At 41.4% G+C, this 15,834-nt stretch overlaps 1 protein-coding gene across 1 annotated transcript; it reads right to left on the bottom strand.

Annotated features, from left to right (window-relative positions):
• Positions 1-3,261: 3,261 nt before the first annotated feature.
• Positions 3,262-5,247, bottom strand: LOC116323139. The gene is made up of 4 exons (XM_031743398.2): positions 5,070-5,247; positions 4,645-4,965; positions 4,337-4,451; positions 3,262-3,835 (listed from the first exon to the last, which is right to left on the bottom strand). The coding sequence occupies exons 1-4, from the start codon at positions 5,137-5,139 to the stop codon at positions 3,703-3,705; spliced, it is 639 nt and encodes a 212-aa protein (XP_031599258.2). The 5' UTR covers positions 5,140-5,247; the 3' UTR covers positions 3,262-3,702.
• Positions 5,248-15,834: the final 10,587 nt, after the last annotated feature.

Below are 15,834 nucleotides of genomic sequence, written 5' to 3' on the forward strand. Positions count from 1 at the left end.
AGGACCTAGACATATCTGCTTCCATTATACTTAGCATCCTCCTGTGTCACATCAACCCTCCCCATGTCCTCCTTTACCCCATCCATGAGGTTTTCCTTCTGTCTGGCAGCTCCATCTTTAACATCAAGAGACATCAGGTTTGGATGAACGCATTTGTAGTCTGATGTACGTGCTGGTAAAATTTTGGTAAAACAGTCTTGAGAATTTCCTTATTAAAGTCCCCTGCTATGATGTGGATGCCATTAGGGTGGGCGCGTTGGTGAGAAGTGAAGGCCTTTAGCGTCAGAGAGACAGCTGGGCTTACGTTAGCGTCCGGTGCTATATAGAGATTGAAAATGTGACGTCATTCAGGGGTAAAACCGCAAAGGATTCTGGGAACTTGTGGCAAGAGGTACTAGCGCACGCAGGCTTTCAATTGAAATCAGTCACACAGCGATAAAAAGAAACACAAAATGGCAAGAAGCTGTTGTATTAACTGCAATAGCCGGTCGCATGACAGCCACGGGAAGCTGACGGGTAAAGAGATCGGTTGTTATCGGATTACGTCGTTGAAGAGAAATTGTTCAAGCCATGTTTCCGAAGTAAGGTATTTCCATGATTTTTTGCAGATCAAGGCAGTTTCGCTCCATTCTGTTGAGATGAGATTTCTTACCTTCCAAAGCGGTTTACAGTCTAGTTTGTGTGAAAACTAGAGTGCTATTAACATTGACGGGAGAAGTGTGACAAGCACTGGACGGTTGATCAGAAATGCTTATCAATGCCACTTGCTCCTGACCAAGGTCCTACGTTTATGGTTATGTGTCATGAGATGTAATGACTATCGTGTAGTTAAAAAGGGAGAAACAGATGGCCACGCAGCAAAGCCACACGAACGGCCGAACCAGCTGTGGCCTATGAAACTCATTCATTCATTTTGAAGGTACTTATTTGTGTCCAGAGGATTTCATCTGGATCGATGAAAAGGACTCGCTCACCGTTTGGGGTTGGGAGGGAGATTGAATTATCAATTTTTAATAATAACTTGTGCATTTTGGTAAAATAATAGGGTTGCAGAAATGTAAAAACTCTTTTCAAGTTAAAATTTCTACCCATTAATGAATTCCTAATTAATCAAAGTTAAAACTCAAGAACTCAAAACTAAATTTGATTTTTAGCAAAAGAATCAGAGGAGTCCAGTGAGTCGGCTCAAATTTGTGTATAAAAGCATGATTTCAGTTGGAATTCCTCACCTCTGTTCAAAATGGTAAGACACAGAACTCAACGAAAAGGAAAGAGTTCACATTAAAACACTTTGTGGTGCTGGATGGTGTTTGACACAAATAGGGTAATAAAGTGTTTTCACAGTGTGTTTGTATGGAACACACAAACACACTAAAGCTGTTGCACCAGAATGTCATACTAGAGGATTGTTCTTTAGATACAAGGTAGGAGCGAGTGAGTCAGAAACCCAGGACACAAAGATGAAGCAGGGCTGATCAGAAACAGTTTATTCCCCGAGGTGGACAGCAGGAATAAAACAAACTAAATATTAAGAAAAAAAAGTATACAATACAATGTTCAACATGATAAAGTTCCACCAAGATTAGATAAAGTTATTCTAAAACTTGTAAAAATACAATTTTCTGCATGCACTAAAATCCCACCCAGTCCCACGATGTAACTGTCCCCCACCCAGGATGAATGTTCGCTATGGGTTTACAAGGAGGCCAGAAATTCCTTCTCCAGAGCGGGGTTCATGCCAGCCTCGTCCCAGGCAGACGAGGAGGAGCAACTATCCCCCTCTCGTTCCTTCACTGGGCCCATCACATCCCAGCCCAGCTTCCATTCTTCACTAGAGTCTGTCGCTTGATGGCATCGCAGCTCCCCTCGCGTCATCACCATGTAAATAAACAAATAAGGGCCATAACCATCCTCCCAGAAGCTGCCCTGCCTTACAGCCATGAGACCCTCTCCCAACACGGCTGCACCCCGTGAACAACAGAGGAGACACTACTCACAAATGCAGGCAGAGGTGCCCTGCTGTCAATCCCATGCACTGCCTCCTACTGTCAGGACAGTGTTGCCACATCTCACTGACCGGTCTGTCTCCAGATGAGGCGTCGCACCCCCCACGATCAGGCCTCTTTTCCACCTGGCCTTCATGCATTCCTCTTCATACCTGGGGCCTCTCTCCTTTCAGTGCTCCGCTAGCTTCCTTTTAATAGGTCCTTCAAACAGCTGATAGGCCACCTCAGGACACACCCATGCCTCAGCAGGTGATCACCATCAGCTAATTTGTCCCACGCCCAGCCAATCCACAGTGGATTAAAACAATGTCAAACAACACACTAAAAACATGCAATACAAACAGAATAAAATCATGCAAATAAAAAATGCACTCGCAAGTAAACAATAAAAATCAGAATAAAACCAATATAAAAGATAAATACAAATTTCCACTATGTGACACAGAGACTGCACATAATGTGCCAAGGAAGAGGAAGAAATAAGAGAGAGGAAAACAGGAAAGGGAAGAAAAAACATTGAAACTGAAACATTTCGTAACGCTACTGCAGGACATACGATAGAAAATACGAGAGAAAACAAAAGGTCATGAAAGTAAAAAAACAAAAATATTTTAAGATTACCACCTGCTTCATTCTGCCTTAAACTTTGAAAATCAACCTTGTTTAACCTTGTCCCTGTGTCCTGCCTCTTCAGTTGACATTCTTGGTGTACTTTGACAGACAGCGACACTGAGGTGGCACATATATATGCTACCAATATATGCACACTCTTCTAAATTTATCACATATTATATTTAAATGTAATATTATGGGAATAAAATGTTTAGCATTCATCTTTAAAACACAGGGATAGGTGGTTGGGTTTTTTTAAGTATAAATGATTATAAATATGTACTATAATAAAGTAGAAGCAGAAGCAGGACAAAGAGCAGATTTCTTAGTGTATGCTCCAGGTAAGGAAATCCTTACCTTTCTCCCACTGAAAACACTACGTCCAGATAACAGAATAAACTTTTTAGGACAAAGAGCAGAGTTTCCACACTGTCATATGGGTGCGGAAGTAACTGTAGCCAGCAGTGTGTGACTATTCTGAAAGCAGAAATGCTTAAAGTCAACGTGCACCATATCTTTAATAGAAGTGCAAATAGAAGCTGTTGTTTCTTGTTAGTCTCAAAGTCAAACAGCACATAAACACTTAAATACAAAAGAAAAACATTTAAAATTTTGATGTAATTTTTGATTCATCACCAACACTTTTTAAGCCACGACTAAGACAGCCAGACTGATATCTCTGTGTATCTGTAATTTGAAAAGTCTGACTGTGACACGTCACAATCAGTAACATCAGTAAAAGACAGTAAAAGAAATGTGCTTTAAAAATGCTACACGAGGAGTCATATTTGACACAGTTTATTGCATTTTTATACTGTCAGCCATTTTTCCAGAGTATACACGTATAAATCTGTGAACCTGTTTCAAAGAGCTGGAGTGTCATGACTGAATGGCCTCAGTTACTACAAAACAGTGAAAGTAAAGGCAGGTAATGATCATCCAAAACAATTTCTCTTAGAAAACTAATACTCATGTGCCACCTACAGTTATTATTATATATTTTACATATTATATATAAATATATTATATATAACTGTTAACATTTACATATGTTAAAGAGTTTGATTATAAAGGCCAAATCTAATCACAACAACAGACAATTAGTGTGCTTAATTTGTAGTTGCATTGTGTTTTTGGTGATCTGAGGTGACAGTTTGGTAGAGATTGTTTGTTGCATGCTGAAGGTTTGTGTAAGGGTCATCTTGTGTATTTCCATCCTGCAAAATAAAATTAAAAGTCTGATTTAAAACAAAAACACTTTTAGAAAACTCAGTGTTCCAGCAAGTTACCCAAGGTATGTTGAATCAAAGTAACTTCACGACAGCTTCAGCCAACATTTTGAAATAGAACTGGACATAAAACAAACTTTAAATCTGCTGCTTTGTCTTTAGAACTAAGTTACTGATAGTCACTGATAGTCCAGATGTTTCTGGCCTTGAACAGCAACTTTGGATAACAAATGATGTTAGCATGACTTTTTCATGATCAATATGTCTGATAAATTATTAGCAGTCAGCTAATTGACTTTGATTCACTTAAACATGAGAGCAGTAGGGCAAGGTCGTGCTGAAGAAGACGTTACATCAAAATGAACTTAAGCTAAAGTGCATTAACCAAAATGAAAAGAGCAAAGAGAATCACATGTTTTAAAGTTATGAAGTGTGTTAAAAGGTAAATCATGAAACATATGAAACACAGCTGTGACAGTGGTTTCTCACCTGTGGCGCAGTCGTGCGTGAATAAATCCAAAGATAACTAAGTTCACAATGATGAACACAGTTACACAAATCAGTGTAAGAGGAACTGTTTCTGTTCCAGACCTGCTGCTTAGTTCTTCATGAGGAGAAAAGCAGTTGTTAGAAAAATTGACGTAGTATTTGATTTGCTAGTGAACAAAGGTTAAGTGTGATGTATGACTATTGACCTCTAAAGTTAACAAATCCTGAAGGTCACCTTGTAAAACCAGTACAGACTTTATATTGCTAAATAATATAAGTTTAAAATAAGAAAATAGGTTGTTGTTTACCTTGTTTACCTTCCACAGTGACATTAAGATGGAGAATATTTGTTCTTCCAGGACTTGTACACTGACAGCTGTAGCTCCCACTGTCCTCTGATGTTAAATTGATCAGGTGGAGAAACACAGTCTGATTTTCTTTCATCAGTGTGAACCTGGAGTCACATTTGTGCTCAAAGCCCCGTGCATGTTCATACAGCAGAACACAATTTCCTCCTCCACTTCTCTGAGTTCTGATCGTACAAACTATCAGTGTGATGATGTTCTGTGTTTCATTGGTGCATATTTGAGTGACATCTGGTTGCTTCCCAATTGTTTTCACAACAGTTTCTGAAATCAGTAACAATAATACACACAGTCTGAGTGAGTTAAACCAGAGGCTGGAGTATCATTAAAAATATAATTGTTACTTTATGAAACAGTTTTTACATTACCTCCTCCCAAATCTTGTGAACATGCAGTTAGTGGTAGAAGCAGAATAAAGAACAGTTTCAATGCGTCCATATTTGTCCAGGTGTCAAAGTAACAGTGTAACTGCTGCTGATAGTACAGACGATGATAAACTGAAAGGAGTTATATAGACCTTAAAGTAGTATCACACACAGAGGTACATGCTGGTGAGGATATTTCTGTAAAGGAAGTGGGCGTACACGACTGCTTGTTCCTTTGTATTAAAACACCCTTAAAGTGAAACACTGAACAGACTCACATACAAACATAAAACATACTCATTTGTTCATTTTCATATCAGTGGGTGTAATAATAAAAGGTAAAGAAAAAATTTTAAAAAACCAGTGCCACACTTCATGTGGCAGCCGGTAAGACCAAACTGTGCTTTACTTGTATTAACCACAGGCCTGACAATTTAATCATTGCTCTTTATATGACCCTAACTTTTTACTGTTTGTGATGAAGACATGTTTCAAGTAGTTTCAGAAAGAAGAGAAGATGAGCTTTAGTGGCATCTTCAGTGTATCACTGTAGCATATAGCATTCACACGTGAGTTGCAAATGGTTCATTTGTGTGGCTGGCAAGATTCATATTGAATGAGTCACAATGCTAAAAGTGACTGGTTGGTTTGTGTGGTGTTCACATGTTTAGAGGAATGAACTCTGAGCTAGAGCACTGTGCACTCAACAACGTGACGCAAAACACATGACCCCACCGTGTGTGTGTGTGTGTGTGTGTGTGTGTGTGTGTGTGTGTGTGTGTGTGTGTGTGTGTGTGTGTGTGTGTGTGTGTGTGTGTGAAAATATGTAAGTTATGCAATAAAGGTCTCAAATATATATCCATATTTCCGGATTTGAAGCTTATTCACATAAGCTTCATTTATAGATACTGCAGATGTTTTTGAGCTCAAACCATCACATTGGAAAAGGAGATATGTCAGCATTATAGAAATATAAATTGAAATATATTCAAGTTAAAAATAGTGAAGAACGGGTGTTTTAGAACAGCATTTAACAGAAATATGTGGAGCAAACAAATAATTTTTCACTTATTCCATTTATTTTGACATTATCTCACAGTAAAAAACTGAAAGCAAATATTTATACAGTCCCAATCAAAAATTTAAGAGCACTTGAAAAATTGTTAAAAAAAAATCATAATTTGCATAGTTGGATCTTAACAAGGTTCCAAGCAGAGCTTCAACATGCAACAAGAAGAAATGGGAGTGAGACAAAACACTTTTTTTGAGCGCTTAAACCAAAACAGGTTGTTTTACAGCTGTTCAAAAGTTTAAGACCACATGCCTTTAAAAGGCCAAATCTGTGCAAAAATGTGGATTCATTGTAATTTTCTGTCAGGTAGTCACACTGTCATGATGTTCTGATGGCAAAGGCAAAACAACTTTCCTTTCTTGAACGTGGTCGGTTTGTTGAACTGCATAAGCAGGGTCCCTCGCAGCGTGCCATCACTGCTGAGGTGGGATGCAGTAAGACAGTCATTTGGAATTTCTTAAATGATCCTGAGGGTTATGGAACAAAAAAGTCAAGTGGAAGACCCAAAACAATGTCTCCAGCACTGAGCCGGAGGATCCAATTGGCTGTCCATTAAGACACTGGATGATCCTCGACCCACATTAAGAACTGACGCTGATGAAATGTTATATGTTTTCATACATATTTCAACATACAAAGAATGCAAGTGTCTTAACTTTGTTTAAATAAAGTTTTCAGTCAGTTAAAGTCAGACTGAAGCCAACTGTATGTGACAGTGGAGAGTGTAAAACATGTAAGTAGCTTCTGGGTCAGAAAAATGAAGACATGCAAAAGTGTCTTAAGCCTGCTTTCTATCTGACGGCCACCAGATGGCGATAGCTGTGGCTGCAAAAACACTTCCAGCTTTCTTGAAGTCTAAGGCAAACTCTTTCTGTCTTGACCTCTGGAAACATTTCCCTGGTGAGTTCATTGAATCAGCCAATGACTGTGTGCAGTTTCACAGTCAGACACCAACAGCACCCCATCAAATACGATCAATGTGATTGATGAAGACAAACCTTCATCTCTAGCTTCAACAAAGGACTTCAGAAACCAGAAGATGATGTCATTGTGTGGTGGATCATAAATTCATAAATTTGATTAGTTTTGGAGTTGTACATCTCTGTTCCTTACATTTCATGTCATGTCTTTATTAATGTTTTATTTGTTGCTTTGACTGTTTTCGAATAGAATATGCAGTGGGAATATAGAGGGAGATAAGTAGTGAAAGTTCTGTCTGGGTTGATTGTGCGTCGATCCATTGGTAATGCCTCAGGGCTCCAGTAGGTGGGTTCGCGCGCCTCCTTCACTCAATACAGACGAGTGAGAGTGAGAGCTGCGTGTCTGTGCCGTTCTTTCACCTCTCCTCACTATTTCCCCTGTTTAAGGTAACTGCCATGCACAGAACTGTATAAATGTGTGTTACTGTTGATTATTACGTTATCATTGTTCATTGTAGCGGAAGATGTGAATTGCGGACTGTTTTTGGCTGAGAAGTTCAAGTTAAACGCTGTTGCTGTCTATGCTAGTTTTCGCTAGTACTCCGCCATATTGTGTGAAGATTTTTCTGTTCCTGTCTATATGGGTTTTTGTCTAATGTTACGGTTAATGTTATCTAAAGTATTTTCATAAACTCAATACAGACGAGTGAGAGTGAGAGCTGCGTGTCTGTGCCGTTCTTTCACCTCTCCTCACTATTTCCCCTGTTTAAGGGCACAACATTTGGAGGCACCGCTGGGATGATTGATTTGAGGACCATCCCTGACCTGTAAGAGAAATCCTCTCGTTGATCATCCCTCCCAGACGACCCAGGTATCAGAAAGGAGCATAGCGAAGCAGCAGAGGCATTGCTAGACCTACGTTGGTGTCTGTATCCTGAAGTGAAAACGTGACCACTAGGGGGCAGTAAAAACCAACTAAGTCGGAACATTTCTCAGCTGACTGCTTGTGCTAACTCCTCTGACAACATGGAGTCTGAATTAGAAAAGCTAGAGCTGGAGATTAAAGGAACACTGTATCAACTGACCTTAGAGCAGCTGATTAAATTATGTGATGTACTTCAAATCTCCGGACCAGGAAAAGAGTTTGTGATTAATAAAACGCGCAGTCAGCTAGTCTCACATTTAGTTAAGCACCTTGAACGCACAGAGCTGGCTACCCGAGAGGACGAAGGTATGTCAGAACTTCTTAATGTCCAGGACATTATAAGTGACATACAAATGGATAAAAAACAAAGTGTGAATGAAACAGTGGACCCAGCTGTTCAGGACCAAGAAAGTAGCCAGGAGGAGATAGAGACATTAAGACTGCTCTTACAACAAAAAGAGGGTGAAATGCATGACTTGATGAGGAATAGCATGAATCCTGCCTTAAGTCCTCGCACCCCAGTGAGAAACATTGTTCCAACAGCACCAAACAGTTCCATGTGGCGCAAAGATTTTAAGATATCAGGCCAAATAGGAGAGCCGGGGCAAAAAGACAGGCTGACATTTTCCAGTCTGGCCAGACAAATTGAAAGCGGGATCAATAGAGGCTACCCAGAATCAGAAATCACTGATGCTGTAATTCGTGCTATCACGCCAGGCTTGCAGCTAAGGAGTTATCTTGAAGGAAAAGAAAACCTCACATTACCTGCTCTTAGGAGAATCCTCAGGTCTCATTACCAGGAGAAAGGTGCCACAGAGTTATACAAACAACTTACCTCTGAGGTTCAGAGTAGTAAAGAGACACACCCAAAATTTCTTGATCAGGACAATGGACTTGAGACAGAAAATCCTGTTTGCTTCTCAGGAAGTTGAGTCCAGTCTAAAGTATGACCCAGCACTAGTCCAGAGCCTTTTCATGCATACTGTCCTGACTGGTCTTCAGAATGACAATATTAAAGTGACCTGCAACCTTACCTCCTGCAGACAAATACTTCAGATGAGTTGTTGCTTGAGAAGGTAAATATTGCAGTCGCAAATGAAAAAAAGAAAGACAGGACAAAAAGAAACACACGCCGCTCCATCACGAGTAACAGCTGTAAATACTGTCCAGTCTAATGATTCCCCAGTGGGAAAGAGAAGCACAGCCCAAGAGAAACCAGCTCCTCTACCCCCTGATCTTCTAACAGAAATAAAAGAAATGCGTGCTGACATGGTACTGCTGAAAGACTTGAGAGCTGAAGTTTCCCAAATCAGAGAAACCATTCAAAAGACAACCCCAGCACCTCAGCAGCCCTTCCCCATTAAGGCTGAACAAAACTGCATGCCATTTTACCACCAGCACCCTCCTGCAGCAGCACAGGAATACCACTCAGCACATGGACCTGGGCATGTGCATGGGACAGCACAGTTTCAACAAAGATTTGCACCACAGCGATATTATCCCTCACCACGTCACCGCCCCAGATGTTTTGCATGTGTGCAGGCAGGTGAGGAATATTGTCAGCATTGTTTTAGGTGTGGGAGTAGTGAGCATTTCCGTGCAGGTTGTAAAGCACCTAGACTGACCAAATCAGATAAAGGAAGCCCTTTAAACTAAGGGAGGTTGCTCCCACGGGACATGGGGCAACCGACAGCATTGAAAAAAGTCCCAATATTGTGCTAACTGTGAAGGAAAGGAAGAAAATATGAAGTTAAAATGTTGTTCTGTTTGTAAGATAACATTGTACTGCTCAAAAGACTGTCAAGAGACACACTGGTCTGTGCACAAAAGATACTGTAAGCCATGTACATGTTCATCTATTAAGAAACAGGAAACACAGTCAAGTTGCAAACCAAAGTGTAGGAAAAGAAGTAATTCAGTGAAGACGCCTACTGTAAAAGAGCTTGTAGGAGAGAAATGTCTCATTCAGTGCTTTCTGCACAACCAAAGAATCCAGGCACTTTGGGACACAGGTTCACAAATTTGTGCTGTAGATGCGGCCTGAAACAGACCCATTTGCCTGATGTCCAACTAAGAGATATAGCAGAACTAGTAGACCCACTTGAACCACTGCAACTTGAAGCAGCCAATGGGACGGAAATACCATATATTGGTTGGCTTGAGGTAAGCTTCAGACTTACTGCTAATGATGAAGATCTGCTAATACCTGTGTTAGTATTAAAAGGCAACCAACAGTCATGCCCCATAATTGGCTTTAATGTGATTTCACACCTAGTTGCAAACAGAGTACAGGATCAGACAAACAATAAGAATAAAGAGAAACTCATGAAAACAGTAAAAGTAGCTTTTCCTCACCTCAGAAAGAGTAGGGCAAGAGCTTTTGTTAATGCAGTGACAGTGGGACAGCCATGTGAGCACCGTGTAAGAACAACAAATGAGAGAGTTGAAGTGCCTAAACACAGCTCCATCCAAATAGAGTGTCGAGTGCAAGCCCCACCTTTCAAAGAAGATAGAACCCTGATCTTCGAGCCTCATGAGAACCCACAGTGGCCTGAAGGACTCGAGTTCTGTGATACCCTTGTTTTAGTAAAGACTGGTATGGCACCAAAAATTGTCATTAGTGTACAAAATCCCACTAGCCATGACATCACACTGCCAAGTAGGACTGTTATTGGAACTGTGCAGTCTGTTGCATCAATATATCCTGCTAATGTATTCAAAACTGACTGCCTTCCTGCTGCATCAGTCTGTCCCATCCAGGCTAAGAGCTCAGGTGAGAACACACCTAAAAGTGAACAGTGGGACCCACCTGTCGACTTGACTCACCTGAATGACCACCAGAGACAAGCTGTTAGTCAGATGTTAAGAGAAGAATCAGATTCATTCTCTAAATCTGATGATGACATAGGCTGTGTTGAAAACTTGCAAATGAACATTTCATTGAAAGATAATGAGCCAGTCACACGGACTTATCTCTCTGTACCAAAACCTTTGTATCAGGAAATGAAAAACTACCTACAGGACCTAATAGCTCAGGGGTGGGTGGAAAATCTAACTCATCTTACTCCTCTCCGGTGGTCTGTGTGAGAAAAAAAAGGCGGTACACTGCGCTTGTGTATTGACTACCGAGAGCTGAATAGGAAGACTCACCCAGACCGCCACCCCATTCCCAGAGTACAGGACATCATGGACAACTTAGGTGGCAACACTCTCTTTTCTCTACTGGACCAGGGTAAAGCATACCACCAGGGGTTCATGGGCAAAGATAGTAAACACCTAACAGCTTTTGTGACCCCTGGGGCCTGTATGAGTGGGTCAGAATCCCATTTGGACTGATGAATGCTCCAGCAGCATTTCAACGCTGCATGGAGGAGTGCTTAGAAGGGTTAAGGGATGAAATATGTGTGCCTTACCTCGATGATGTCCTTGTCTTTAGCAGAACGTTTGAGGATCATGTTGAGGATGTCAGGAAAGTGCTGCGCCGACTCAGGAGTACGGAATCAAACTCAAACCAAGGAAGTGCGACCTGTTCAAGACAGAAGTGAGGTACCTTGGCAGGATTGTGTCAGCAGAGGAAGCAGGATAGACCCGCAGACACCGCTGCTGTGACAGCTTTGAAAAACAAACGGCCAGGTACTGTTGGTGAACTAAGAGCAATGTTGGGCCTATTAAGTTATTACAGACAATACATCAAGGATTTTGCCAGAATTGCAAATCCTCTGTATGACTTGCTCAAGGGACCTGCAGATGCTGAGACCCAGCGAAACACAAGATTAAAGTGGCAAACAAAGCGAAACAGGTGTAGTGTCCTTCGAGCACACCTATTGAGTGGACCGACATGCACCAATTAGCACTGGAACAGCTGATAGACTGTCTAACTCAGCCCCTGTTCTAGGCTTTCCAGAATTTTCACAGCCGTTCACCCTCCACACTGATGCGTCAAACCAGGGATTAGGTGCCGTGTTGTACCAAAAGCAGAATGGAAAGCTTCGTGTGATTGCTTATGGTTCCCGCACTTTAACTGCAGCTGAGAAGAATTACCATCTGCATTCAGGCAAGTTAGAGTTTCTTGCTCTCAAGTGGGCTGTCACAGAAAAATTCGTGATTACCTATATTATGCACCATTCTTCACCGTGTACACCGACAATAATCCACTTACCTATGTACTGTCCACTGCCAAACTGAATGCAACAGGGTGTCGATGGGTAGCAGAACTGGCAGATTTCCACTTCACGATTAAATATCGCCCGGTAAGGAAAATGTGGATGCAGACAGCCTCTCAAGGATGCCAGTAGACATGGAAACGTTTATGAATGAATGCACAGAGGAAATGGCATACGATGTAATTGGAGCAACCACACAGGCAGTGGAAAGGCAGGATGACTCCAATGTGTCATGGTCCATGGGTGTCTCAGTCAGGTGTTCAGCCATAGCCACAGATGTTTCCATCATTCCACTGACAAAAGGCCAGATCAAACAGGACCAGAGAAGTGATCCGACTATTGGACCTGTAATTCAGTGCAAACTAGCACAGGAAAAACCATCACGTTCAGAACTAAGACAATTCAGCCCACAGGTCATATGTCTCCTGAGGGAGTGGGACAAAGTGGAGATGGATGACAATGGGATCTTGCACAGAAAAAAACAGCAAACAGAAAACAGTTGGTCCTACCAGAAATACACAAAAGTACTGTACTAAAGGAGCTACATGATGAAATGGGCCATCAAGGTGTAGAGAGAACATTGTCACTGATACGGGACCGTTTTACTGGCCCTATATGCAACGGGAAGTAGAGGATTATGTGACCAGAAGGTGTGTTTGCATAAAACAGAAGAAGCCGTGTCATGAGAGCAGAGCACCACTGACTAATATTGTCACTACTCAACCATTTGAACTTGTCTCAATTGATTTCCTGCACCTTGACAAGTGCAAAGGGGATATGAATACATCCTTGTAGTCATTGACCATTTCACACGCCCGCCCAAGCGTATGCCACAACTTCCAAATCAGGTAAAACGGCTGCAGACAAAATCTTTAATGACTATGCTTTAAGATTTGGCTTTCCAGCACGAATACATCATGATCAAGGTGCTGAATTTGAAAATCATCTGTTTGCACAACTGAAAAACTACTGTGGAGTTGCTGGGTCCAGGACTACTCCCTACCATCCCCAAGGGAACGGACAGGTGGAGCGGTTTAATAGGACACTACTCCAGATGCTGAAAACACTCTCAGAGAGTCAGAAAACTAACTGGAAGGACTCGCTTAACAAACTGATTTATGCCTACAATTGTACCCGCAGCGAGGTAACTGGATTTTCCCCTTTTTACTTGTTATACGGACGCTCCCCACGATTGCCAATCGACATGCTGTTCAGCTTGACCTCAGAACAAGGAGATGGCAATCATCATGACTACATGGTAAAATGGAAACAAGGCATGGAAGAAGCATATGAGATCACCAGAGAAAACGCTCATAAAGCAGCTGTAAGAAGTAAAAGACATTATGACAGCAAGGTGAGGAGCTCAGTATTACAGCCAGGTGATCGTGTTTTAATAAGGAACATGACACCTCGAGGAGGTCCAGGCAAGCTGAGGAACCACTGGGAGGATGTGGTTCACACAGTCGTTCGTCAGGTCAGCAGAGATATCCCAGTTTATGAACTCAGACCTGAGAAAGCAAAAGGGAGATCAAGGATATTGCATCGCAATCTTCTTCTGCCATGTGACCATCTGCCTGTTGAAACTGAAGTGCGACCACGAACAAGAAAAAGAGCTGTGGAGACAAGTGAGGAAGTGGAACAAGCTGAGGAAGAGGATGACGATGATGAGTACTATCCAGTGTCATCTCAGCAGCCATTTGAGCCACTTTACCCTCCGACACTGAATCCTATGAGCACTGATGAACCAGCCAAACACCTTCAAACAGTGGAAAACATGTCATCTGAGCCAGAGAATGAACATGAAGTACTGAACCAATGTGAACAACCACCTGACCAAGAGGAAAATTATGTTGAGGAACCATCAGTGGAGGAACCTGTTCCTGTACCTGTTCCAGACAAACACAGCAGGACCAGTGAACAAGAGTACCAGCGACCGAATAGAGAGCGCAAGCCACCAAAGATCTTCACATATGATCGGCTTGGTTCACCAGCTTGTTATAACCTGAGAACACCATCACATCATACACACTTCATGGTTCCACGGACTGTTCAGGCATACTGCCACTGATAACTGTATGGACTTGAGTGAAAAGAAACATTGTGATCACACACGAAACACATTACTGAACAGAGACAATGTACTTACACTCCACACCAACCACAAGTAAATGGACTGTTTAGCACAGAATTCATATTCAAAGTGACTTGACATTGAACTGATGCATATTGAGCTTGCAGCTTAACACACACATCCAAAGCACACCACATGGCTACGGCCACTTGTATCACTTTCATGGACATTTGTCAAAAGAGAGAGTGACTGCTTTGACAAGCTGCACTAAAAGGACTTTGTTTACAAGCCAGCAGCAGACTGTGTTAATGTAACTGCATGGACACTGTAATTCATACAGACTGTATGAGAACACTGAAAGACTTTGGGTAATAACCCACACTAAAGAATGTATGAAAAGAGTTCCAGCTTGTGAAACTATTTTTGTAGAGTACATATAAGGTACAAGAAACAGTTATAGTATGCAATGGTTTATTGTATGTGGTTTTGGTGATATTAATGGTCATAACTCTATGTTTGTGCTAAATGTTAAACATTTGGATGTTGAGGACAACATCTATTCTGAGGGGGAGTATGTGGTGGATCATAAATTCATAAATTTGATTAGTTTTGGAGTTGTACATCTCTGTTCCTTACATTTCATGTCATGTCTTTATTAATGTTTTATTTGTTGCTTTGACTGTTTTCGAATAGAATATGCAGTGGGAATATAGAGGGAGATAAGTAGTGAAAGTTCTGTCTGGGTTGATTGTGCGTCGATCCATTGGTAATGCCTCAGGGCTCCAGTAGGTGGGTTCGCGCGCCTCCTTCACTCAATACAGACGAGTGAGAGTGAGAGCTGCGTGTCTGTGCCGTTCTTTCACCTCTCCTCACTATTTCCCCTGTTTAAGGTAACTGCCATGCACAGAACTGTATAAATGTGTGTTACTGTTGATTATTACGTTATCATTGTTCATTGTAGCGGAAGATGTGAATTGCGGACTGTTTTTGGCTGAGAAGTTCAAGTTAAACGCTGTTGCTGTCTATGCTAGTTTTCGCTAGTACTCCGCCATATTGTGTGAAGATTTTTCTGTTCCTGTCTATATGGGTTTTTGTCTAATGTTACGGTTAATGTTATCTAAAGTATTTTCATAAACTCAATACAGACGAGTGAGAGTGAGAGCTGCGTGTCTGTGCCGTTCTTTCACCTCTCCTCACTATTTCCCCTGTTTAAGGGCACAACAATTGCAGCTACATCCATCATTGATACTGTGTAAGTGACTGCACAGCGCTATCGTTTTTCTTCTAATTATTCATTATTAACCAACATTTTAAGTGCAATGGGAAGCACAGCCAGACTCATCGCTCTGTTGCAGTGATGGTGAGAATCATGTCTGAAGTCTGGCCTTGAAAACCTTGAAATATTCTGAAAGTTACTGTAATAAAAACATAAAACTGATCCCACACAAGGATTCATATTGGCACAGTTTATTCTATTTGTACTGTTTTAACAGTGTTTTGCAGAGCATGTAAGGACAAATCTGTGAACCTGTTTCAGGGTTAGAGTGTTAAGACTGAATGGTCTCAGTTATTATAAAACATGTGATTATCAAGGCTGACAGCCTCTGTTCTTCTGGC

This window comes from Oreochromis aureus, linkage group 23, assembly GCF_013358895.1.
Source record: "Oreochromis aureus strain Israel breed Guangdong linkage group 23, ZZ_aureus, whole genome shotgun sequence".
Lineage (NCBI taxonomy): Eukaryota > Metazoa > Chordata > Actinopteri > Cichliformes > Cichlidae > Oreochromis > Oreochromis aureus.

Bases quoted from the DNA above. Each gene is read 5' to 3' on its own strand.
- LOC116323139 (XM_031743398.2), bottom strand. From the start codon at position 5,139: ATGGACGCATTGAAACTGTTCTTTATTCTGCTTCTACCACTAACTGCA. The intron at 4,966-5,069 runs GTAATGTAAAAA...TACTGATTTCAG, and splicing joins TTCACAAGATTTGGGAGGAG to AAACTGTTGTGAAAACAATT. The intron at 4,452-4,644 runs GTAAACAACAAC...CTCCTCATGAAG, and splicing joins CACTGTGGAAGGTAAACAAG to AACTAAGCAGCAGGTCTGGA.